The sequence below is a fragment of the Schistocerca piceifrons genome, chromosome 1 (assembly GCF_021461385.2).
Source record: "Schistocerca piceifrons isolate TAMUIC-IGC-003096 chromosome 1, iqSchPice1.1, whole genome shotgun sequence".
NCBI lineage: Eukaryota > Metazoa > Arthropoda > Insecta > Orthoptera > Acrididae > Schistocerca > Schistocerca piceifrons.
In genome coordinates this window covers 361,364,943-361,392,432 of record NC_060138.1, presented here as the reverse complement: position 1 = coordinate 361,392,432, position 27,490 = coordinate 361,364,943, and the positions used below count along the sequence as shown (strand labels likewise).

General features: G+C 41.2%; 1 protein-coding gene across 1 annotated transcript in view; it reads right to left on the bottom strand.

Moving 5' to 3' along the window:
* Window positions 1–27,490, bottom strand: part of LOC124794720 — a 245,392-nt gene that overhangs the window by 122,131 nt on the left and 95,771 nt on the right. The window contains exon 6 of the mRNA XM_047258311.1: window positions 14,741–14,818. Within this exon, the coding sequence (XP_047114267.1) occupies window positions 14,741–14,818 (78 nt within the window). The remainder of the gene's footprint in view (window positions 1–14,740; window positions 14,819–27,490) is intronic.

The following is a 27,490-nucleotide window of genomic DNA, read 5'->3' as shown; positions in this document are numbered from 1 at the left end:
CCACACTGCACAGCAATACTCCAGAATAGGGCGGACAAACGTGGTGTGAGCAGTCTCTTTGGTAGACCTGTTGCACCTTCTAAGTGTTCTGCCAATGAATCGCAGTCTTTGGTTTGCTCTACCCACAATATTATCTATGTGATCGTTCCAATTTATGTTATTTGTAATTGTAATCCCTAAGTATTTAGTTGAATTTACAGCCTTCAGATTTGTGTGACTTATCGCGTAATCGAAATTTAGCCGATTTCTTTTAGGACTCATGTGAATAACTTCACACTTTTCTTCATTCAGGGTCAACTGCCACTTTTCACACCATACAGATATTTTGACTGGATCCTCAGGGACACACTCCGTATGTGTTTGTTTAAATAATCAAAATGTCAAACTGATGATTGCGGATGCAAAACTCATTGATCTTAACTACAAAGAGTAACTAGATTGAATCGTCTGTGACACTAACAGTTATGACTGCATGATAAGTTTGCATAATAAATGCCCTGGTAAGGAAACCAGTTATTGAATTATTTCATGAATATGATGAGGAAAGCCAGACAGTATTACCTTCAAACAGTGGGTCACAATTATAACAGTGGTTAAATCTCAGGAAGTGGGATCTTTCATTGATAACTTACAAAAACTCAAAAGTCACCACTATGTTTCTAAAATCCAAAGTAAGTTTTTGAAGGGCAAAATACCACAACTTCAAGAAACTGAATGCATAGTGCTAGCAGATTTTGCAGAAAAAATTACATTTGTGATTCAGAATGAAATACAAGGGTACCACCTGGGTCAATGACCAGGCAAAAGTGCATCCATTTATTCTCTACTTTAAAAATAAGAAAGATGAAGTCTGCAGTTCTTCAATTTGCATTCTAAGAGACTACTTGGAGCACAACACTTTGTCTGTACACGTGTTTCAAAAGTACGTAATAAATTAAATAAAAGAAAATTTTCCCAAGGTTGAGAAGCTGAAATACTTTACAGTGGAAGTGGTAGTCAGTATAAGAACAAAAAGAATTTTTCAAATCTGTGCAACCACGAAGTACACTTTGGGTTGGAGGCTGAATGGCATTTTTTTGCATCCTGCCATGGTAAAAATGCATGTGATGGAGTAGGAGGTACAACAAAACGTGAAGTAAGTAAAGCCAGTCTACAAAGACCGACCACAGACCAGATTGTCACAGTGCAGGACATGTATGTCTTTTGCAAGGATAATATTAAAGGCATTACCTGTTTTCTGATCAAGAAAGAGGAAGTGGTTCTGCATATGAAAACAACACTTCAAACCAGATTTGAGAACTGTATAGCAATAAAAGGAACAAGGAATTTCCACAAATTCCTTGGCATTGCAGAAAACTTAGTTCAATGCTATGTAACATCAGTAACCGAAATTTATGGGGATCATTGTGTCAGTAAAATTAAATCTCTGTCTTTAACGTTGAATGGCATAGTGCCACGTGTGTATGATGGACAGTGGTGGCTTGCAGAGGTTGAAAGAATAAGTTTGGAAAACAATGATATTTTTGTGCATTTTTACCACCCTGCTGGTCTGAGAACGTCATTCAAGAAATCTGCTAGTGACAAAGTTTGGATACCAATGAAACATGTTTTAAGGAAACTTTCAGTGCTTGAACTTACCACAGCAACTGGGAAGTCTTATTCTATATCACAGAAGCTATCTTAAGAAATAAGTGTTCTTAACATTCACCACCAGGTTTAGGAACAGTCACATCTCAAACTATGTCTCAAACTATGTTAATTGAAAACATTTATTTTAAGTATGTCAAAATAATATAAATGTTAATTTCAGTGATGTTTCCACTTTTTGTATATAATTCAGTACCCTGCTTCAATAATAATTCATTATATCCCGCCAATATCACACATAAATAGGCAACAGCCACAAGATCAGTTGTAGAGTAATGTGAATTATCTCATTTTCAAAAATTCATATCTGTGTTCACAGTCAGATATCAATGTTGAAATGTTTACAGTACGTTGCTATCATATAGGTGTACAAACTGTGCAAAAATCATATTTTTATAGTCAGTCCCACCTGAGATAACTAGCCCCAAACTTAACAAAAAATAAAAATTTTCAAATTTCAAAAATTCATAAAAAATTAAGGAAACATTTGTAAGTGTTCTTGCTCTATATGAGGCTAGTAGTGTATGATATCTAACTATAGGACAAAAATAGACTGTCATGAATCACTCCTTGTTTGTTATTTTTGGGCCTAAAAAGTGGATTTTTGAAAATTTGGGTACCAAACTGGAGTCATTTTGACTGGTTATTTTTGAATTTAGGGTATTTTGTATAATACACAATGTTGTAGAGGACACTTTTCTAAAAAAAATCATGTCAATTGCAATGTTGTAACTTGACCCAGTGCAGAGATATTCATATTTTTGCTAACATCTCTAAACTGAAACATCGTCGCATGCTTACAAACGAAAATGGCCCCCATTCAGTAAAGGTGAAAGGTAAATTTTTTTTAAAAAAAACTGTTTTGAACTTCTCAATTATAGGGTAATCACATATAAAAAATTAAAATATTTAAAAGTGGTCAAGCAACCAACTTAATTTTTATTGGATCACTTCATTTTGACTGACCTAATAGCAAACGCCAAATTGTAGCACTCATCTCCAAACAAAAAGGAACTGTGGTATCCACACCATCCTTGTAAGTTAAAATGTAGCCAACTTCATACACAGGACAGATTCTACCCTAATCTAACCTCTCGCGTAACCTCCTCGACCCTGCCACAAACTGACAAATGAGATTGGGTGCACAGTGATCAAGCTGTCGACTGATGTTACGGGGAAATCTCTGGCGGCAGCATCTGATGACTTTTGTCATTGCCAATGTGAACACAGCCTTGGAAATCCAAATTGCTGCTATAGGAGTTTAGTGTTTCATTATGATGGAGCCATTTCGGCTATATTGCTATCTTCTGACCAAGTCTATATATCAGCAGTTGTCATTGTCACTCATATTCTGTAACAACATGGTGTAGATATAGAACACTTATATTATAAGCTGACAGGTGGTTTGCTGCTGTTTTTAATCATTCTTTCTCATAATTTTTATAATTTGACATTTTATCATCAGATTTGACAGATTGGCGTCCTAAATCTACAACATGTTGTAATAGGTTTCAAAGTGACAGTGACCACTACTGATATATGGACATTGTCTGAAGATTGCAATTTATCCAAAATAGATCCTATAGCAGCAATTTGGTTTTCATTACATAAAGTCTCTCAGGTGAAATATGTTTACAAGCATGTGTGAAATACATGTAACATTTACGTATGCACACAAAGCCATAGATAAAAAGGTCCTCCTAAACTCTTGGATCCATTTCAATCAAATATGGCACATGTATTACTTACTGCCTGGAAAGAAGTGCTGTGGAGGTAAGAACCAGCAACTTCCTACTGGGGTGGGTAGTAACTTGGAGAGGGAAACGGGTAGGAGATGGACATACAGAGACCGGGGGATTGGGGGGGGGGGGGGGATGGTCAGGGATGGGGGGGGGGGGATGGTCAGAGAGAGAGGGAGGAGGAGATGGACAGAGGGAGAGGAGGGGATGACAGAGGCAGTGGCAGGAGCAGATGGACAGGGAGTGGGGGTGAGAATGTGAACAGAGAGAGACGGAAGGAGGAGATGGACAGCGAGAGGTGGAAGCAGGAGATTGACTAATAGAAAATTGGAATAAATACGTACCCAGGCAATACTAGGTATTCAGCTACTTTTTTCTATAATTGAAAGACATTTATCTGAACTGTATGTTCACTTTGAAAAATACTTTCCTGAAAACCGTGATAGGTTTCAGTAGGTTCAAAATCCCTTCAGTAACAATTCTACTTCTGAGTTTAGTACTGCAGAAGTGGAAGAGTTGATAGAACTTTCATCAGATTCTTGACTAAAAGAGAAGTTTTCATCAATGGCACTACTAAAATTTGGGTTTTCACTAAGAAAAGAGGTTTGAAGACTAAGCACGAAGGCATTGAAGATATTAATTGCTTTGCACGAGTGGACTTTCAGCAGTGGCTGTCACTGCAACCAAGTCCAGATGAAGACTTTATGTGGAGAAGAAAATGAAGATAACTGTATCTCACTTGGTGACAAGATCTGGCAAGTTGTGTAACAAAAAGGAAGCTCAAATGTCACACCGAGATGAGTAGTATTTTATCCATAACTTTTTTATTAATTATTTTTTTACAAGGTATCTTACAGGGGAGCCACAAACTCAAAAAGGTTGAAAACCATTGCTATAATAGATCATACTTAAAGGCTAAAATACACATTGACTGCATTCTACTGTAGCTGGATGCAGACTGAAACTCTACATAGTGAAGTTACTGTACATGACCTAGCTCAGTGGTGATTCTGGGCTCAGTGACCATATGAACACTGCTCGATGGCTGTTTAGTGCAGACTGACTCTGGATTTGTGCCTGGTACCTATACAGTTATTTCAAAACTGAAATAATAGAAAGGAAAAGTAGAGAAGATATACATACTTTAGAGAATGAAGTTATTTTGTTTATGGTGGACTGTTTAATCTTCAAATGATATACACGATAAATTTTATTTCATGCAGCAGATGTTTGGGTATGCACTTTTATCCCTGAAGTTTATAAAAACCCAGCACAAAATTTCTGGGAACTGTAACTTTTATAGTTGAAATCTGTCACTAACTAAATTATTATTCTAGTAAAATTACACATTTTTGGGAGCATAAAAATCAGGGCTACAAGGCAGTGACACTGGATTTTTAAAGGGTTACATTCAAAGATTTGAACACACTGGAAAACAACAATTTTGAATAGACATATCTTTTTAAATGCATTATTTTAGGAAGCAGAGACTGATATCTTTCAGGTAAGGTATGTCAATTATAGAACAAATATAACTGCTAATGGGGATAAATTTTGAATTGCATGTAGTTTTATATTTCATTATAGAAAATGTTTCTTTGTGAATTACACTGTTGCTGTGAGCAGGCTATAGCTTAGGGGAGTGGCATTTAAGCAAGTAGGTTTATTACACCTTGCTACATTGCACACTATATCCTTTCTCCCAAGCAGGTGGTGGTGGTGGTGGTGGTGGTGGTGGTGGTGGTGGCCGAGGATTTGGGCCTCATTCCACCATAATATGTACTTTAAGTACTTAAGGAAGTACTAGCTTTCTGTTGAATCAATGAGAGAGGGGAGGAGGGGAAGGAGAGAGGGAGTGTGTGTGTTTGTGTGTGTGTGTGTGTGTGTGTGTGTGTGTGTGTGTGTGTGTGTGTCGGGGGGGGGGGGGGGAGATTAAGGTGAGAACTAGCTTTTTTGAGACAGAATAAAAGGAACCATCTGCAATAATCTAAAGTGATTTAGCGAAACCACTGAAAAAATAAATCGAAAAAGGCAGGCAGGGATTTGAACCTCACTCCTCTCAATTCAAGTGCAGTGCCTTGACCCTGGGCTCACTTGGTAGCAGGGAGCTGGAGATTGTTAGCATCAAGATAGGCAGGATGGAAACAGTGTCCGATGAAAATGCTGTGCAGTTGACATGCTCATGGTTGCTAGAGAACACCAAGCAACATGTAAAGAAACAGCAAGCCATCAATACCTACAGCCCATTCAATAACATTCTATATACTGAAAAGAGCAATTGATCCATAGTCCTTAACTGAGGGATTACCAGAAGCAGAGTCACTTGTTATTTTTTCTCCACACATTCTTTGTGACTCTTCTTGGCATCGGTTCTATCCTCCTCTATTTCCTCATTTCCAAATGATGTACTCTCCTAGCTACCAACACATCCCAGTCTTTAATCCCTCTCCAGCATCAACACAACAATGTATGTTCTCCACTCATCAATCATTTTCATTTCCAATGTCTCCTCTCTCTTTTGCTCCTACTACTATTATTTCCATCCATCTCGCTTTTCCTTTTACTGCCACTGCCTCTCACCGATCATCAATGTCTCCTCTCTTTGGCTCCCACTGCTATTTTCTTCATCCATCTCTCCTTCTGCCACTTTCTCTCATCCACCATCACTGTGTCCTCATTTTCTCACTGGCACTGTCTCCTCTTTTCCACCATAACTGTCTCTCCACTACTCTCTTTCAGCACACAAAAGTGTGAATATGTTTGCCTGCCAATATTTTTGGTGAGAAAGGCTGAATAAGGATTGAGGCAGCTTGTTCCTCACTTTCCTGTCAGTCTTTTAAAGAGGAACATGTTCGTCTTTTTTGTGCTCTGACAGAAGCGAATTATTCAACTGGTTCCCTTCTTTTTGCTGTTCCGGCAGGGTGTGAAGCTTAAATAAAACAAATTCTATAGGACAGTTAAGTTTTGACAGTTTACTTACATACTTCAAGACAATTAATTAAATTGGAATAATAACAATATTATGAAAAGTGTAGATTGCTACGCACCATATAGTGGAAATGCTGAGTTGCAGACAAGCACAACAGAAAAAGACTGCTAAACATGGGAGCTTTTGGCCAGAAGGCTTTCTTTTAATGACACACACACACACACACACACACACACACACACACACACACACACACACACACACACACACACACACAAAACTTGCCTCGGTGGCCAGAGACAGTGGTCATGTGTGTGTGTGTGTGTGTGTGTGTGTGTGTGTGTGTGTGCATTATCTAATTCAGGAGAAGGCATTCTGACCAAAAGCTCATATGTTTAGTAGTCTGTTTGCTGTGACTGTCTGCGACTCAACATCACCATTATGAGTAGCAATCCATCTCTCTCACAATTTTGCCATCTATATACTTTCACACGTATAAACAACAAATCAGTATGCACGACTACAATTCATCGAAAGCACTTGACTTAAGAGTTGTGTTTTAAAAGAATAAAAATCAAAAATATTTTACTGAATACTTGACCTCTCTCTGGTTAATAGAACCTAAGATATGACCCCCTGAAAAATCGAATTTTTGTGCACGGCTTTTTGTAAAGTATTGGTATCGTACATTGTCGTGCATGGACAACTACACTACTGGCCATTAAAATTGCTACACCACGAAGATGACGTGCTACAGACACGAAATTTAACAGACAGGAAGAAGATGCTGTGATATGCAAATGATTAGCTTTTCACAGCATTCACACAAGGTTGGCACCGGTGGTGACACCTACAACGTGCTGACATGAAGAAAGTTTCCAACCGATTTCTCATACACAAACAATAGTTGACCGGCGTTGCCTGGTGAAACGTTGTTGTGATGCCTCATGTAAGGAGGAGAAATGCGTACCATCACATTTCTGACTTTGATAAAGATCGGATTGAAGCCTATTGCGATTGCGGTTTATCATATCGCGACATTGCTGCTCGTGTTGGTCGAGATCCAATGACTGTTAGCAGAATTGGAATCGGTGGGTTCAGGAGGGTAATACCGAACGCCGTGCTGGATCCCAATGGCCTCGTATCACTAGCAGTCGAGATGATAGGCATCTTATTCGCATGGCTGTAACAGATCGTGCAGCCAAATCTCAATCCGTGAGTCAACAGATAGGGACGTTTGCAAGATAACAACCATCTGCACGAACAGTTCGACGATGTTTGCAGCAGCATGGACTATCAGCTCAGAGACCATGATTGCGGTTACCCTTGACGCTGCATCACAGACAGGAGCGTCTGCGATGTTGTACTCAACGACGAACCTGGGTGCACGAATGGCAAAACGTCATTTTTTCGGATGAATCCAGCTTGTGTTTACAGCATCATGATGGTCGCATCCATGTTTGGCGACATCGCGGTGAACGCACATTGGAAGCATGTATTCGTCATCGCCATATTGGCGTATCACCCGGCGTGATGGTATGGGGTGCCATTGGTTACACATCTCGGTCACCTCTTGTTCGCATTGACGGCACTTTGAACAGTGGACATTACATTTCAGATGTGTTACGACCCGTGGCTCTACCCTTCATTCAGTCCCTGCGAAACCCTACATTTCAGCAGGATAATGCACGACCGCACGTTGCACGTTCTGTATGGGCCTTTCTGGGTACAGAAAATGTTCGACTGCTGCCCTGGCCAGCGCAATTTCCACATCTCTCTCCAATTGAAAATGTCTGGTCAATGGTGGACGAGCAACTGGCTCATCACAATACGACAGTCACAACTCTCGATGAACTGTGGTATCGTGTTGAAGCTGCATGGGCAACTGTACCTGTACCCGCCATCCAAGCTATGTTCGACTCAGTGCCCAGGCGTATCAAGGTGGTTGTTCTGGGTAGTGATTTCTCAGGATCTATGCACTCAAATTGCGTGAAAATGTAATCACATGTCAGTTCTAGTATTATATATTTTTGTCCAATGAATACCCATTTATCATCTGCATTTCTTCTTGGTGTAGCAATTTTAATGGCCAGTAGTGTAATTACAGTTAACAATATCCTTTCCTGAAGGTTCAAGGGCAGGAAGTTTTTTGTCATTGGAACACGGTAAATTGCAGAATATATATCATGGAAGACATTTCCAGGGGCAGATGTGGACTCTGACCACAATCTATTGGTTATGACCTGTAGATTAAAACTGAAGAAACTGCAAAAATGTGGGAATTTAAGGAGATGGGACCTGGATAAACTAAAAGAACCAGAGGTTGTACAGAGATTCAGGGAGAGCATAAGGGAGCAATTGACAGGAATGGGGGAAATAAATACAGTAGAAGAAGAATGGGTAGCTTTGAGGGATGAAGTAGTGAAGGTAGCAGAGGATCAAGTAGGTAAAAAGACGAGGGCTAGTAGAAATCCTTGGGTAACAGAAGAAATATTGAATTTAATTGATGAAAGGAGAAAATATAAAAATGCAGTAAGTGAAACAGGCAAAAAGGAATACAAACGTCTCAAAAATGAGATCGACAGGAAGTGCAAAATGGCTAAGCAGGGATGGCTAGAGGACAAATGTAAGGATGTAGAGGCCTATCTCACTAGAGGTAAGATAGATACCGCCTACAGGAAAATTAAAGAGACCTTTGGAGATAAGAGAACGACTTGTATGAATATCAAGAGCTCAGATGGAAACCCAGTTCTAAGCAAAGAAGGAAAAGCAGAAAGGTGGAAGGAGTATATAGAGGGTCTATACAAGGGCGATGTACTTGAGGACAATATTATGGAAATGGAAGAGGATGTAGATGAAGATGAAATGGGAGATATGACACTGCGTGAAGAGTTTGACAGAGCACTGAAAGACCTGAGTCGAAACAAAGCCCCCGGAGTAGACAATATTCCATTGGAACTACTGACGGCCGTGGGAGAGCCAGTCCTGACAAAACTCTACCATCTGGTGAGGAAGGTGTATGAGACAGGCGAAATACCCTCAGACTTCAAGAAGAATATAATAATTCCAATCCCAAAGAAAGCAGGTGTTGACAGATGTGAAAATTACCGAACTATCAGCTTAATAAGTCACAGCTGCAAAATACTAACACGAATTCTTTACAGACGAATGGAAAAACTAGTAGAAGCCAACCTCGGGGAAGATCAGTTTGGATTCCGTAGAAACACTGGAACACGTGAGGCAATACTGACCTTACGACTTATCTTAGAAGAAAGATTAAGGAAAGGCAAACCTACGTTTCTAGCATTTGTAGACTTAGAGAAAGCTTTTGACAATGTTGACTGGAATACTATCTTTCAAATTCTAAAGGTGGCAGGGGTAAAATACAGGGAGCGAAAGGCTATTTACAATTTGTACAGAAACCAGATGGCAGTTATAAGAGTCGAGGGACATGAAAGGGAAGCAGTGGTTGGGAAGGGAGTAAGACAGGGTTGTAGCCTCTCCCCGATGTTGTTCAATCTGTATATTGAGCAAGCAGTAAAGGAAACAAAAGAAAAATTCGGAGTAGGTATTAAAATTCATGGAGAAGAAATAAAAACTTTGAGGTTCGCCGATGACATTGTAATTCTGTCAGAGACAGCAAAGGACTTGGAAGAGCAGTTGAATGGAGTGGACAGTGTCTTGAAAGGAGGATATAAGATGAACATCAACAAAAGCAAAACAAGGATAATGGAATGTAGTCTAATTAAGTTGGGTGATGCTGAGGGAATTAGATTAGGAAATGAGGCACTTAAAGTAGTAAAGGAGTTTTGCTATTTGGGGAGCAAAATAACTGATGATGGTCGAAGTAGAGAGGATATAAAATGTAGGCTGACAATGGCAAGGAAAGCGTTTCTGAAGAAGAGAAATTTGTTAACATCCAGTATTGATTTAAGTGTCAGGAAGTCATTTCTGAAAATATTCGTATGGAGTGTAGCCATGTATGGAAGTGAAACATGGACGATAAATAGTTTGGACAAGAAGAGAATAGAACCTTTCGAAATGTGGTGCTACAGAAGAATGCTGAAGATTAGATGGGTAGATCACATAACTAATGAGGAAGTATTGAATAGGATTGGGGAGAAGAAAAGTTTGTGGCACAACTTGACCAGAAGAAGGGATCGGTTGGTAGGACATGTTCTGAGGCATCAAGGGATCACCAATTTAGTATTGGAGGGCAGCGTGGAGGGTAAAAATCGTAGAGGGAGACCAAGAGAGGAATACACTAAGCAGATTCAGAAGGATGTAGGTTGCAGTAGGTACTGGGAGATGAAAAAGCTTGCACAGGATAGAGTAGCATGGAGAGCTGCATCAAACCAGTCTCAGGACTGAAGACCACAACAACAACAACATATCATGGAATACAGCTCGTGATTTATTTTCCTTTATGGAAAATGTTTTGTTTATGAGGAAAACCACACAGAAATAATAGTCATTAGTGAGGTTGGTGGGCTCCTTAAAAAACACCAGCACTCAAAATAATCTTGTTACTCGATTCACTCACACATTTATGTTGGAAAAACACACAATAAGCACACTGGTTCCCTACCTTGCTGCCAAACAAGAAGAAATATGTCTTTTTCATAGAATATGTAACTGAACATATACCTTAAGAAGCATCAAAACACAAATACTTTATTACAACAATTCTTAAGAAGTAAACACCCTTTTTGGTCACAGCATTACTGATCATGTGAGAAATATGTACAGATCACGTAGTCTATTATGTGAAGATGCCATATTGTGAGACTTACAGCATGACATGTTCTTGTAGTGTTTTCTATTGTTTAAATGTGGAGTCTGATATTTAATGAAAATGTGTAGTTACAGGTGATGGCATGAAATGGTAGTTACAATATGATTTACAATTTGAACACTTTAAAGAAATGGAAACTTCGCTTCTTTCTTCGCATTGCATACCAATGTGACATCATCATTATTGAAAAAAGGAAAGTGGGTGAGGGATATTTTCAACAGTTCACAGAATTCGGTAGTCTATGGTGAATGAGCAGGATGTACTGTGATAGTTACACAAGATTACCTTTTTTTACTCATTCAGTTCCCTAGCAAAAATACGGGATTTTCTCTGTTCACTGGAACTTAAAATTCTTTCAGAAACATACAGTATTTTGATAAAAAGCTTGTGAGTTTCCAGCAGAGTGACATTGTTGCAAACCACATTCTTTTGCAACACTGCCACTCAGCTGGAAACTTATGAGTTTCTCCATCAGCAACATATGCCAGGTAAGTCTATATTCCAACATACAATGTGATGAGTCTAGCATACTTACATTCTGTTGAAATCAAACACCAATCACTGGGCTTTCAGCCACTCACTTATTTCCACATCTTCTCTTGTTGCTCTCAGATCAAAATATAAATCCAGCTATTGCAAACATGTGCAATTGCCAAATATCTTTTAATTCATTCTATGTGACGAAACTCATAATAAAAATTCAGGTATAAGTGGTAACTCTGAAGGTAGTTGAGGGTTACGATGCAGTTGTGAGAATGCTTCCTTTCTGCTCTAGTTCATAACACTGGTTTTCACTAGCACGTTTCACACAGAAAAATTAGTGGCAGCAGCAGGGTTGCGATGGAGATGCCCTCCGTGACAGCTTGTAGCAAGCATAGCATCCAGTCACAATCAGTTGACATCATACTTGTGATCTCTCATGTTTACTCAACGTGAGTGATCAATGGTCAGCTTTTGGATGTTCTGGTAAGTTGCACAATATTTCACAACTGACCCAGTCATCTTCTTCAGGTGCTACGAACTTTGTCATTTCATGTACTCGCCACCTGGGTGGCACCCACACTGTGAACTATTGTTGGTCTCACGCCATTATTTACAGCCAAGTTCAAGTCCCAACATTCATCATGCACTTTGATGCTCTATTGTTTTTCAGAGCTCGAACAGATATTCCTTGAAATGCAAATTCTCTTAGTGTTTTCAAGCTCTGATGGATGAGATGGTCAACGAGATTTTAATTAACTGAATGTCAGACTCCAAGCATTATTGAAATTGAAACCTCTGTCACTGTTTATTAGATTTTCTGACATCCTTATTTCAATAAACTCCTTAATTATGCATTCCCAAAAACTTCGCATTTGCACCAAGACACTTGTCTCACATATTTCATTTCATGATCATACTCAAGGCAGTGCTCGGCAACAGCTGATTTACTTCGTTGTTTTAATCGGGTGTGTTCCTGATATCTCTGCTCAATTGTTCTGATAGACTGTCTCACAGGGGCCGCCACTTTAGATGTAAACACCAATTCTACTGTCTTGTCACCAAGGAAAACACTTGCAGCTGCCACATGCTGCCCTGCTGTGCAGACTTATAGCTCTGTCACCTGATAGTTGTGACAGGTAGGAAGATGTTATAATAATGCAAAAAAATCCCTTTTCCCCAATTTGTGTATTAGACCATTGTTTCTATGCTACAAAAAGTGACTACCAAGAACACTGTTAGAACATACAAGACAACCATCTTGTTGAAAACAAGTTGAGTCAGCTGCTCATCAAGGTGCAGACAGCATAGCTGCAAACCTACAGACTGGCCTAGACTGCATAATGAGTCATACAACAACTGACTAAATCCTGAATGACAATAATGAATGAAGACTTGAAGACTCTTCATGCACATCATTGACATATCAACTGGTCAGGCTGACTGCTCTGATAATGTCATGAGCATAATTCAGCCCCCCTAGGACTTAGAACTACTTAAACCTAACTAACCTAAGGACATCACACACATCCATGCCCACGGCAGGATTCGAACCTGCAACCGTAGCGGTCGTGTGGTTCCAGACTGTAGCAGCTAGAACCGCTCGGCCACTCCGGCCGGCTAGAAGACTTCTACACAGAGTTACAGAAATGGAAAGATGACAGCAGATCCCACAGCAAGATCACAACAGGGCTTTTCAGTGCAAAAATAGTAGGACAAAAACTTACAAGTAATTTTGACAAAAAATAAAAACACCTACAGCCGTCCTTATGATTTCATTTTATTTTGTCGCTACCAGTTTCGACGCTTCACTGCATCATCTTCAGGCTATTTTGACGCGGTACAGGTGGATACGATCCTCATGCATAACCCATCAGTTGCCAGCCTTACTGGATTCACAGATAATCTAAAACTCATGTGTCAGCACTCTAACCATCAACTGTCGACTGGTTATTTATACTTGATTGATTATTGGTAGGCAAGTTACATGTCTTGTTCCCACATATTGCTGCTGGGTTAGTCATTAAACAGGAAATTATTTTTATAAAATTACAAGACAGTGTGGCTGTCCAGTACTTACCTTCAGGAGACAACATTTTTAGTGATGTCCATAAACGCAGTAAAAGTAAAGAAACCCTCCTAGATTCCATAACTACTGTATTAGGAAAAAGGGTTGTGTCAGTGAAAGTTAAAATGAAAGAGCATGTAGGTCACTCAGATCCCATGGTGAAAGGGACCAGTTGGTGTGAGGATGAGGGGAGACAAAAATGAAGGGGTGGTGTCAAAGAATAGGTCGGTTGAGCAGTGTCCCAACTTCAGGCCAGAATGATGGAAAGACAGGGTGAGAAGCAAAGATGTGTTGAGAGGAAAAAATGATTAAGAACTAGGAGAAAAAAGAGATGGGGAAAACCAAAACGAGACAGGTGGCAAAGACGAATAAATCAAAGTATTTCATTAATGTTGTTGATGATAAATCCTGAAACTAAGGTGTGCCCACTACTTCAGTCAAGAAGTGCAACTGTTCACATTCTCTTTAAACCACAGGGCACATTCTGTGCAAGTCAAGTCACTGTCTATCCAAAATAAACATCACACTAACCTTTTAATTTCCTATTATATTTTCCTGTAATCCTTTGTGTAATAGAATTCAAAAGAACCAATAAATTCATTACTTGAAAAATATATAATGACGCACATAATGATTTCACAGCGCAATAGAACTGTTTAAGCCTTTTGCTGATGTAGGCACAGTGTAGAATGCTGGCAGCATTACAGTCCAAAAATACATTTAATGTTATGATAAATAATATATTTAAGAGCCCATAGTTCCTTAAATTTCAAATAAAAAATGCTACTTAGATAATGAGAGAAGCAAGATGTGTATGCTGACTCCTCTGCAGCAGCAGAAAGTAAGGAAGTTTCCTCACCACCTTCTGGGTTTTGTATTCTTTATTCAATACCATCTTTAAGACGATTGGTTTTCTGTTTTTCTCACAATTTTATTTACATTTAATATGATTCAGAACATACATAGGGTAACTATGCACGCAAAAGAACTAGGAGAATTATTTAGTACAAATAAATGTGGGAAGAATTTAGAAAACATGAGATTACATAAATGTTACTACAATGATTTAAAGCTCAACATACCTTCAGTTCCTCAATTTCCCTTGAACCTTGTGAAATTCCTAAACAAGCTGACATTGATGAAGGTGCAGATGGGCCATTCTAAATTCCAACAGAAAGAAGTTTTAGTAATCAGTTATGTAATCATTTCAATAAGCGATTGACAATAATATATCACAATATACGCATAAGACATCAATCTCACAATACACATCTGACGAGTCCACAATTCCATGCCACTGGCCGTTAAAATTGCTACACCAAGAAGAAATGCAGAAGATAAACAGGTATTCATTGGACAAATATATTATACTAGAACTGACATGTGATTACATTTTCATGCAATTTGGGTGCATTGAACCTGAGAAATCAGTACCCAGAACAACCACCTCTGGCCGTAATAAGGGCCTTGATACACCTGGGCATTGAGTCAAACAGAGCATGGATGGCGTGTACAGGTACAGCTGCCCAAGCAGCTTCAACACGATACCACAGTTCATCAAGAGTAGTGACTGGCGTATTGTGACGAGCCAGTTGCTCGTCCACTATTGACCAGACATTTTCAATTGGTGAGAGATCTGGAGAATGTGCTGGCCAGGACAGCAGTCGAACATTTACTGTATCCAGAAAGGCCCATACAGGACCTGCAACGTGCGGTCGTGCATTATCCTGCTGAAATGTAGGGTTTCGCAGGGATTGAATGAAGGGTAGAGCCACGGGTCGTAACACATCTGAAATGTAATGTCCATTGTTCAAAGTGCCGTCAATGTGAACAAGAGGTGACCGAGACGTGTAACCAATAGCATCCCATACCATCACGCCGGTTGATACGTCAGTATGGCGATGACGGATACATGCTTCCAATGTGCGTTCACCGCGATGTCGCCAAACACGGATGCGACCATCATGATGCTGTAAACAGAACCTGGACTCATCTGAAAAAATGACGTTTTACCATTCGTGCACCCAGGTTCGTCATTGAGTACACCATCACAGGCGCTCCTGTCTGTGATACAGGGTCAAGGGTAACCACAGCCATGGTCTCCGAGCTGATAGTCCATGCTGCTGCAAACATCATCGAACTGTTCATGCAGATGGTTGTTGTCTTGCAAACGTCCCCATCTGTTGACTCAGGGATTGAGGCGTGGCTGCACGATCCGTTACAGCCATGCGGATAAGATGCCTGTCATCTCGACTGCTAGTGATACAAGGCCGTTCTGCTAACAGTCATTGGATCACAAACAACGCGAGCAGCAATGTCGCGATACGATAAACCGCAATCACGATAGGTTACAATCCGATCTTTATCAATGTCGGAAATGTGATGTTACGCATTTCTCCTCCTTACACGAGGCATCACAACAACGTTTCACCAGGCAACGCCGGTCAACTGCTGTTTGTGTATGAGAAATCGGTTGGAAACTTTCCTCATGTCAGCACGTTGTAGGTGTCGCCACCGGCGCCAACTTTGCGTGAATGCTCTGAAAAGCTAATCACTTGTATATCACAGCATGTTCTTCCTGTCGGTTAAATTTTGCATCTGTTGCACGTCATCTTCGTGGTGTAGCAATTTTAATGGCCAGTAGTGTACCATGACCAACTTGAGGAGGAAACTAGTCTCATAAATGAGAAGGAAATAAGTTCAAGAAACATTTTAAAAATATTTACTGATGTCATGAGATTAAAGAATCTGGTTTCTGGATGCCTACAACTGGTTAATGTTACATTATGGGTTTATCAATATGCACATACACAAGCTATAAAAGGGCAGTGAGATGGTGGAGCTGTCATTTGTACTCAGGTGATACATGTGAAAAGATTTCAACATGATTATGGGTGCATGATGGGAATTAACAGGCTTTGAATGCAGAATGGTAGTTAGAGCTACACATTTGGGACATTCCATTTTGGAAATCATTAGGGAATTCAATATTCTAAGATTCACCATGTCATGAGTTCGAGAAGTTCAAATTTCATCATCACCTCTCACACAGACAATGCAGAGGCTGGCAGCCATCAGTTAATGACCGAGAGTGGTGATGTCTGTGGAATGTATGACGTATGTCTCTGTTAGGATGGTGTGGCAAAATTTGGTGTTGATAAGATATGGCAGGAGATAACTGATGGAAGTGCCTCTGCTAACAGCACAACATTACCTGCAGTGCCTCTCCTGGGCTCATGGGCACATTTTTGGAGCCTAGATGACTGGAAAACTGTGGCCTGGTAGGATGAGTTCCAATTTCAGCTGGTAAAAGCTGATGGTAGGGTTCAAGTGTAGTGCAGACCACGCAACTCCACGGACCCAAGTTGTCAATAAGGCACTGTGCAAGGTGTGTGGCTCTATAATTATACAGGCTATGTTTATATGGAATGGACTGGGTCCTCTAGTCCCATTAAACCGATCACTGACTGGAAATGGTTATGTTCAGGTACTTGGATACAATTTGGAGCTATTCATGGACTTTGTGCTCCCAGACAACAATGCAATTTTTATGGGTGACAATGTACCATGTCAGTGGGCTGCAAGTTTTTGCGATTGGCTTGGAGAATATTCTGAACAATTCCATCGAATGATTTAGCCACCCATCAAACATTTAAGGGACATAATTGAGAGGTCAGTTCATACACAAAATTCTGCATCGGCAACACTTTCACAATTATGGACAGCTACAGAGGCAGTGTGGCTCAAAATTTCTGCAGGGGGCTTCCAATGACTTGAGGCCATGCCAAGTTGTGTTGCTGCACCTGAGCAAAAAGAGGTCCGGCACAATATTAGGAGGTATCCCATAACTTTTGTCTTCTCAGTGTATATGGCACACATATAACAGAAATTAAGAGTGTTTTATATCCCGAATTTTTTGTGGTAGTTTTCATCATTCGCTTAAAACAATACAAGGAAAGTGCAATGGAAGAAAACCACAAAACTTACAGAGAATAAAATTAAAAACTTTCAGCACACTTCAACTTTACTTAAAATAATAACATTAAAGTCTTCTAGTTACGTGGCGGTCACTGAAAAACTCAAGTCCTTGAATGACTTTAGGACTTCAAGTCTACATCACACAGCAGCAGGGAAACACACACACACAAAAAGTTTTAACTTTTACAAGCTTTCAGAGCCAGTGGCTCCTTCTTCTGGCAGAAGAGTTGAAGGGGAAGGAAGAGGGGTGAAGGAAAATGACTCCAGAGGTTTAGGGAAAGGGGTACAGTTCAGAAAAGTTGCCCAGAGCCCTGGGACAGGGGAGACTTTCCAAAAAGGATAAGAAGGAAAGACTGATTGTTGGGGACCGCACTGAACAAGATTTGAAAATATGAGAGCTAAAAGGTGGATGGGTAATATGCAAGACATAGATTACTACTAAAACATTGTGCATGAGTTAATAAAAGCAAAAAGCTAAATGCATTGTAACAGAGGTTGGAGGGGCACAGCGAAAAACAGAAAAATAGGCTAGTCATAAAATGAAATATGCATAAAAGTAAAATAGAGTTAAGAAAGGAGTCGCTACTGTGAAGAAATGCTGAGACGGAAGGAATTAAAGTAAATTAAGGCCAGGTGGGTGGTGAGAACCAAGGACATGTTGTAGTGTTAGTCCCCCACCTGTGGAGTTCTGAGAAACTGTTGTCTGGAAGAAGACTCCAGATGGCGTGTGTGGTGAAACACGCACCAAAATCATGACTATCACGCTGTACAGCTTGCTCTGCAACAGGATATTATGTGTTGCCTGTATATACCTTCTGCTTATGCCCAATCATCCTGACTGATTACTGGGTGATAGTCATGCCAATGTAAAAGGCTGAAAGTGTTTAGATAACAGCTGGTATACGATGTGTCATTTCACAGGTGGCTCTCCCTTTGATAGTATATGTTTTGCCAGTTACAGGGCTGGAATCAGTGGAGGTAGGAGGGTGCATAGGGCAAGTCTACAGTGGGGGTTGTCACAAGGGGTAGGAGCCATAGGGTAGGGAGATGGGTGCAGAAGGAGCGTAGGGTCTGACAAGGATATTGCAGAGATTGGAAGGACAATGAAAAGCTAGTCTAGGTGTGGTGGCCAAAATCTCAGACAGGATGGATCTCATTTCAGGGTACGATTTTAGGAAGTCATGGCCGTGTCGAAGAAGCTGATTAATACAGTCAAGGCCAGCATAATACTGGGTGACAAATGGTGTGCTCCAAAGTTGTTTTTTGGAGGGATCAGCAGTACCAGGATTAGATGTGATGGCCCGGGAAATCTGCTTTTGAACTACGCTGCTGGGATAATCAGTCCAGTGAAGGCTGAAGTGAGAGTGGCGGTGTACTGCTCTAAAGAGGCTGCATCCGAGCAAATATGTTTGCCTCGAATGCCAAGGCTGTATCGGAGGGAACGTTTGACATGGAAAGAATGGCAACTGTCAAAATGTAAGTATTGTTGTTTGTTAGTAGGTCTGACGTGGACTGAAGTGTGTACCTGGCCTTCAGTGAGGATGAGATCAATCTCAAGGAAAGTGACTTGGGATTTGGAACAGGACCTTGCAAAATTTAATTGGGAGACGTTATTTAGAGATTCCAACAATTTTAACAAGTCGGACTAACCACCGGTCCATATGGCAAAGATGTCATCAATGTATCTAAACCAAATCAGGGGCTGAAGGCTTATGGATCCCAGGAAAACCCCTCCAAGTGACTCATGAAAAGGTTGGCATAGGAAGGAGCCATCCCGATTCCCATGGTCATACTGCTGATCTGTTTGTATTTCTGCCTCTCAAAGTGAAAGTAATTGTTGGTAAATATGAAGTTGATTTAGGTGAGTAAGAAGGATGTCATGAGTTTGGAATTAGGTGGAAAATGACCAAGAAAATGTTCAGCAGCAGACAGACCATGTATGTGGGGAACATTGCTATAGAGGGAGATGGCATCAATGGTGACAAGCGAGGTGTGTGGTAGGAGTGGGAAGGGCACAGATTTCAGATGATCTAGGAAATGGTTGGTATCTTTAATATAGGAGGGAAGTCTTTGTTTTATGGGTTGCAGGTGTTGATCAACTAACACAGATACACGTTTGGTGGGTGCTTTCAACTGTAGGACATCCAGGATGATTGAGTTTGTGGATTTCAGGAGGAAGGTAAAAGGTAGGGGTGAGTGGTTTGGGTGAAGCAAGAAGTACTATGGATTCAGCTGTAAGTCCTTGTGAGGGGACTGAGGTTTTTACGAAGGACTGTAGGTCATTTTGAATCACAGGGATGGGATCTTGATGGCATATGCTGTATGTAGAGCTGTCAGAAAGCTGGTGTAGACCTTCAATAACATACTCCTGTCAGTCAAGTACCATAATGGTAGATCCTTTGTCTGCTGGAAGGACAATGATCATTTTAAGGAACGAAGAGCCTGGAGTTCTGCAGAGGACCAGTTAGGGTCATGTTGTAGGGACCTGAGCAAAGGTTGTGAAGCAATGCTGGATGTCAGGAATTCTTAGAAGGCTTGTAAGGGATGATTCTGAGGTATTGGTGGTGAATCAAGTTGGGATAATGGCCGGAACTGTTCAAGGCAGGGTTCAATGTCAGGTTTGCTGTTGTAAAGGTTTTGGGATTGGGCTGCAAAGCAGTATTTCCATTTGACATTATGTGTGAATGAAAGTGGGTCCTTCACCAGGGCTGCTTTGGACGAGAGGTTGAGAACACTTTACTGTTGTGACTGGTCTGGGAAGCTATGGGTTATTAGGAAGGTTGGCCAACCTTGGTTTGTAGGAGAGGAGTGGGGTTGACGGTATGGCTGTTTGGGGAGCTCCAGAGGGACAGGAAGGGAAATACCACTGCTAAGGCAGTTTAGGAGAAGGTAGGATAGTTTTTTTAGGTGAAGTCTGGCATTTTGTTGCAGTCTGTAGTTCGTTTCTCGGATGATACCAACGAAGGACACACGAGGAGCAGTTAACTGCAGGAAGAGAGAAATCTGGTAGAGTGGAAACTGGCAGATGAGGCATATACGTCACAGATTAGTCAGGTAAGTGCAAGAGATTGTTGTATTTGAAACTGTACAAGAAGCTGGTGTAGAGTAGGATTACATCCAGAAATAGGTACTTTCAATGTTTCAATGTTGATCACATCCTCACCGAAGGCCAGCTACACACTTCCGTCCACATCAAACCAACAAACAACAGAACTTACATCCTTACCATGTCTAACGTTCCCTCCCATACAGCCTTGGTATTGAGGCAAACATATTTGTTCGGATGCAGACTCTTTACAGCAATACATCACCACTCCCACTTCAGCCTTCACTGGACAAAATATCCCAACAGCCCAGTTCAAAAGTAGATTTCCTGTGCCATCACATCCAATCCTGGTACAGCTAACCCTTCAAAAAAACAACTTTGGAATGAACACACCACTTGTCACCCAGTATCATGCTGCCCTTGAATGTATTAACCAGCTTCTTCAACACAGCCATGACTTCCTAAAATCTGTCCTGAACTGAGTTCCGTCCTGTCTGAGATTTTGCTCACCACACCTAGAATAGTTTTTCATCATCCTCCCAATCTTCGCAATATCCTTGTCAGACCCTATGCTCCTTCTGCAACCATCTCCAGACCTTATGCTCCTAGTGCACCCATCTCCCTACCCTATGGCTCATACACCTGTGGCCATACCCAATGCAAGACTTGCCCTATGCACCCTCCTACCACCTGCCCCGTAACTGGCAAAACATATACTATCAAAGGGAGAGCCAAATGTGAAACGACGCATGTCACATACCAGCTATTATGTAAATACTCTTTGACCTTTTACATTGGCATGACTATCACCCAGTAATCAGTTATGATGAATGGGCATAGGCAGAGGGTATATACAGGTAACACACAATATCCTGTTTCAGAGCATGTTTTACCACACGTAGCATCTGGATTCTTCCCACAGACACCAGTTTCTCAGAACTCCACAGGTGGGGACTAGCACTACAACATGTCCTTGGTTCTCGCTACCCACCTGGCCTTAATTCATGTTAATTCTTTATGCTTCAGCATTTCTTCACGATAACTACTCCTTTCTTCACTCCATTTTAGTTTTCTACATTGTTCCTTTTTTGACTTGTCTATTTTTCTATTTTTTGCCATCCCCCTCCCACCTCTGTTACATACAATGCTCTTAGTTTTTATTCTTATTAACTTGAACATGATGTTTTAGCAGTAATCTCTGTCTTGCACAATACCCTGTATTCCACCTTTAAGCTCTCAGGTTTTCAAATCTTGTACAGTGCATTCCCCAACAATCAGTCTTTCCTTCTCATACCATCCGGTAAGTCTCCCCTGATCTGGAGTTCTGGGTGACTTTTCTGAATTGTACCACTATCCCTAAACCTGATGAGCAGATTTTCTATCAATACAGTATATTACCAATAATTGATTATTTTCTTGTGTGTGTAAAAATTTAAATCTGAGTGCACATAAGCAATGAAAAAGATCAAGATAAGAACCAAATACACAAAGCAAAAGGATTATGGATGTATTCTCTCACTTTCACTAGTTCCCTTCTTTCCATCTGTAATGTCTTCCTTTAGTATTTACGAATTACCGCATTTACTCGAATCTAAGCCGCACTTTTTTTCCGGCTTTTGTAATCCAAAAAACCGCCTGCGGCTTAGAATCAAGTGCAAAGTAAGCAGAAGTTCTGAAAAATGTTGGTAGGTGCCGCCACAACTAACTTCTGCCGTCGAATATATGTAGCGCTACACAGGCATGCTTTGCAGGCACAAAGATAAATACTGGCGCCAAAATCTCTGCGTCAGTAAATAAAAAAAAAAAAAAAGGTGGAAGACGAGCTTTTTTTCTCCGCCCTGAGTTTCGACCACTGCATTTTCATACATTATCCAATGAAATAAATACAAATGCCGTATTGTTCATCTTCGAATGTAGCAGCATTTCAATGTACTACGACTGGCAAGACTATTTGGGGTGTTTGTCAATATGGCCAACTCTACGTTCTGAATTTTTTCCTACCTGTGAGAAGAGATGGTTGCTAATAGGAACTTTTATGAAGTGTGAATCACATGCAGTATTCTCTTCACCATAAGAATAATACAAATATAAACATTTTTCCATGTATTATTTCGTGTTTGCTGCTATCTCGTTTAAATCCTGTCTGCTTAATAAACTACGAAACTAGAGTGAGACAACAGCAAATGCGGAATTATGTCATGTTTATATTTGTATTATTCTTATGCCTAATAGTGATACAGTCAGAAATGAAGCACGGCAATTGACTAGATTTTTAAATCTAAGATGACTCTAATTTCTGTGCAGAATGTAATGTACTAAAGAGGCATCTACAAAGATTTTCAAACGGAGAAAAATTTTCGCTAAACTCTCGTTCAGAAATCATCTATCATACGCAGTCTATTATTTGGTTCTTGTTGATCATTATCAAAGAAAGCAGCAGTGTAAGTAACAACAAATAGCAGTCTCTTGCCATTGTCTCGCTAATGAGACAATTCCTCTCTCTCTCTCTCTCTCTCTCTCTCTCTCTCTCTCTCTGTCTCTCTCTTTTTAATTATAAGCAGCGGTAGCGTGCACAAAAGCAAGCCATGCCATGAGCGACGACAGGCCGTAGACACTCATTACCAGAATGCGACAAACAATGCATGACACAGTACAGTAATGCACTTTCAGCTTAGAGTGACGTAAACACCTATAAGGAAGAGAACGGCGCTTATCAGATCAAAGAAAAATAAGCAATCAATTCAAACCAGACGAAGCACGTGAAAAAGGAAGGGTACCCGAATAAATATGGATGGAGCGCCTGACGCATAGCAATGGCTACCTGGAAAAGCTTAACTGCTAAGCTTACGACTCGAACCAAACTACTGTAGCTTTATTGTCATTCATTCGAGCTAAATTGTTTCTCATATTACAATGGGCCAATTTTCTTTAGATTTGGAGGTGCGGCCTAAAACTTTTCTCTCCCATTGAATTTCAATTCTCAAATTTCAGGTGCGGCTTAGATTCAAAAAAAATTTTTTTCCTTGATTTCGAGTCTCATTTTTCAGGTGCGGCTTAAATTCGAGTGCGGCTTAGATTCAAGTAAATACGGTACAGCCCCAGTTGGAAAAAGGATTTTTGGAAGAAAGATGATTACTTACAGCCTTGGTTTGAATGAGACACAGAGCTAGCAATCAATATCAAAACTAGACAACTGCCTACTTACAGGTTGCTAAAACTACAAAAATTACTATAAGCATCATAGATACACAAATGGAATAATGGATGCTGAATTGGACTTTTGGAACTTTTAATTTATTCTCTCTTTAAAACATCACAAATTTCATATTCCTCATCTCCTCTTCTGATGAAGAAATTATTTACAGCTTATCACACACTAAAGATTCAGTGTCCTTTCTTAAGCAAATATTTAACAGAGGCAGCTGTTTTGATTATTACATCAGTGGAAATATAGAGCCACGACTTATATAAATCAAGAAATAATTCTTCCTCTTGAATAATTTTTCTTCTCAAATAGCAAACAGTTTTCACAATACTTTACATTCACATATTTGCAGGACATTACTACACTTGATTTTAATTTTCTCATTTTATTAAAATCTCATTTGTTCCAGAAGATTATGCCTTAACTAATTACTTAGGTTCAAGGAAGAGAGTTGGTAAATACACTCCTGGAAATGGAAATAAGAACACATTGACACCGGTGTGTCAGACCCACCATACTTGCTCTGGACACTGCGAGAGGGCTGTACAAGCAATGATCACACGCACGGCACAGCGGACACACCAGGAACCGCGGTGTTGGCCGTCGAATGGCGCTAGCTGCGCAGCATTTGTGCACCGCCGCCGTCAGTGTCAGCCAGTTTGCCGTGGCATACGGAGCTCCATCGCAGTCTTTAACACTGGTAGCATGCCGCGACAGCGTGGACGTGAACCGTATGTGCAGTTGACGGACTTTGAGCGAGGGCGTATAGTGGGCATGCGGGAGGCCGGGTGGACGTACCGCGGAATTGCTCAACACATGGGGCGTGAGGTCTCCACAGTACATCGATGTTGTCGCCAGTGGTCGGCGGAAGGTGCACGTGCCCGTCGACCTGGGACCGGACCGCAGCGACGCACGGATGCACGCCAAGACCGTAGGATCCTACGCAGTGCCGTAGGGGACCGCACCGCCACTTCCCAGCAAATTAGGGACACTGTTGCTCCTGGGGTATCGGCGAGGACCATTCGCAACCGTCTCCATGAAGCTGGGCTACGGTCCCGCACACCGTTAGGCCGTCTTCCGCTCACGCCCCAACATCGTGCAGCCCGCCTCCAGTGGTGTCGCGACAGGCGTGAATGGAGGGACGAATGGAGACGTGTCGTCTTCTGCGATGAGAGTCGCTTCTGCCTTGGTGCCAATGATGGTCGTATGCGTGTTTGGCGCCGTGCAGGTGAGCGCCACAATCAGGACTGCATACGACTGAGGCACACAGGGCCAACACCCGGCATCATGGTGTGGGGAGCGATCTCCTACACTGGCCGTACACCACTGGTGATCGTCGAGGGGACACTGAATAGTGCACGGTACATCCAAACCGTCATCGAACCCATCGTTCTACCATTCGTAGACCGGCAAGGGAACTTGCTGTTCCAACAGGACAATGCACGTCCGCATGTATCCCGTGCCACCCAACGTGCTCTAGAAGGTGTAAGTCAACTACCCTGGCCAGCAAGATCTCTGGATCTGTCCCCCATTGAGCATGTTTGGGACTGGATGAAGCGTCGTCTCACGCGGTCTGCACGTCCAGCACGAACGCTGGTCCAACTGAGGCGCCAGGTGGAAATGGCATGGCAAGCCGTTCCACAGGACTACATCCAGCATCTCTACGATCGTCTCCATGGGAGAATAGCAGCCTGCATTGCTGCGAAAGGTGGATATACACTGAACTAGTGCCGACATTTTGCATGCTCTGTTGCCTGTGTCTATGTGCCTGTGGTTCTGTCAGTGTGATCATGTGATGTATCTGACCCCAGGAATGTGTCAATAAAGTTTCCCCTTCCTGGGACAATGAATTCACGGTGTTCTTATTTCAATTTCCAGGAGTGTAGCTTCTTCTACACCAGATGCTAATAGTTTGAGGTCATCTGAAAAGGCTGGGCAACTGACAACTAATTTGTCTTAATATTACTTACATTAGAATAAAATAAATTAAATTCATGAGTTTCTTTGAAGATAATCTTCAATAGCATAGGAATCATCCAACAAATAGCTCTTTAACTCTATCTTAGCCTTCATTACATTAGCCACAAGGCATCTAACACATTGCCTGTGAACATGGTCCTGGTATTATATTGTCATATCTACACCACAATCCAGCCTAGGCAGGGTTGTCAATGAAGTTAAACACTGTATGGAAAGCACATTTATTACTAATACCAACGTACAGCCCAAAAAGAAGGAATCATCTGTCTGCTTCATATGGAGGACATGGACAATGTCTCCGAGCTTTTGTCTTCTTGATGAAGGGTAATGATCCTCAACTCCATATGTGATGCCCAACAATTGCTGAAGGATACAATACAGCCCAAAATACAGCAAAGGGTACAATACCACCCAAAATATGCTTCAGAAACTTTTCCAGTAGTCCCACTTTCTGCACAGTCATAAAAATCCATTCGAAGTCTCCTGGACTGTATCTCACTGGCGAACACTTTACATTATAGCATTCTCAGTCTTTCTCCTGGGTGTTTACCACCCACATGAGAGCGAGCTGCCTTGTTTCTTCAGTCCTGGTGATGACGTGTTTCATGTAGTCATCTTGTGTATCTTTTGGTTAAAATGAGAACAGTGTATCCATTGTTGTTTTGGCTTTGTGACTGTGGAGTGCAGAGAATTGTGTGAAGCCTGTAGTACCTCACTACACTTTTGTAAGAGAATGTCATGGGCAGCCTTGTATCCCAATCTTTTTGTTTGATATCAATTAATGTGGAGAGCATTCTTTATTAAAGAATTCTGTGAGGCTATTCACCTGTGGATGGTAGGTAGTTATCCTCCTGTGGATGATGTTGCAATGTGAAATTACCTCTGACTTTGGTCTTTACTGGAAAACTTTTCCACAATCAGAGATCAACACATGGGGTGCTCCTTCTAGGAGCAACTTTATAATTTCCAGAGCTTCAGCAATTGACACAGCTTTGGTGAGAGTGTAGCAGGCGAGATAATTAGCACAAACTATTATCCATTAATTACCATTTATTGGTTTCATGATCCTACCCAGAAGGGTGATTCCAATTCAATAAAAGGGCACTGTTGCAGGCGGGAATTGGTACCAGATCCCTCAATGGTAACTGCGACACACACTTCCATCTTTGGCATTCCTTGTGGTGGCTCACAGTTTCTAATAGATCAGTAAAGACTTGGCCAGTGACACATTATGTCTGATTCTGCCTAGAGTCTTCACAAATCCCAGCTGAGCAGATATCAATACATCATGTAAATACTTCAGGATAGTTGGTATGAGCTAGGATGACAAGCAATCATTTCCGCCCAATCAGATCATAGTTCTTCTTATATAGTGCTCCATTTATTTAAGTTCTGGAATTCACATTTCATCAACCCCCTCCCCCCCCCCCCCCCCCCCCCCGCCCCCTTCTTGAAGGCTTCTATGGTTTTCAGCAGTGCTGGAGCTTCCCCCCATCCTGCTGCAATGTCATTTAATGCAACAGTGACTAAGATTTAATCCACATTGCTGTGTTCCGCCAAAGGATTCCTTGAAAGGCAGTCAGCATCCTCGTGTTGGAGTGCACTTTTGTGTACCATTGTGAT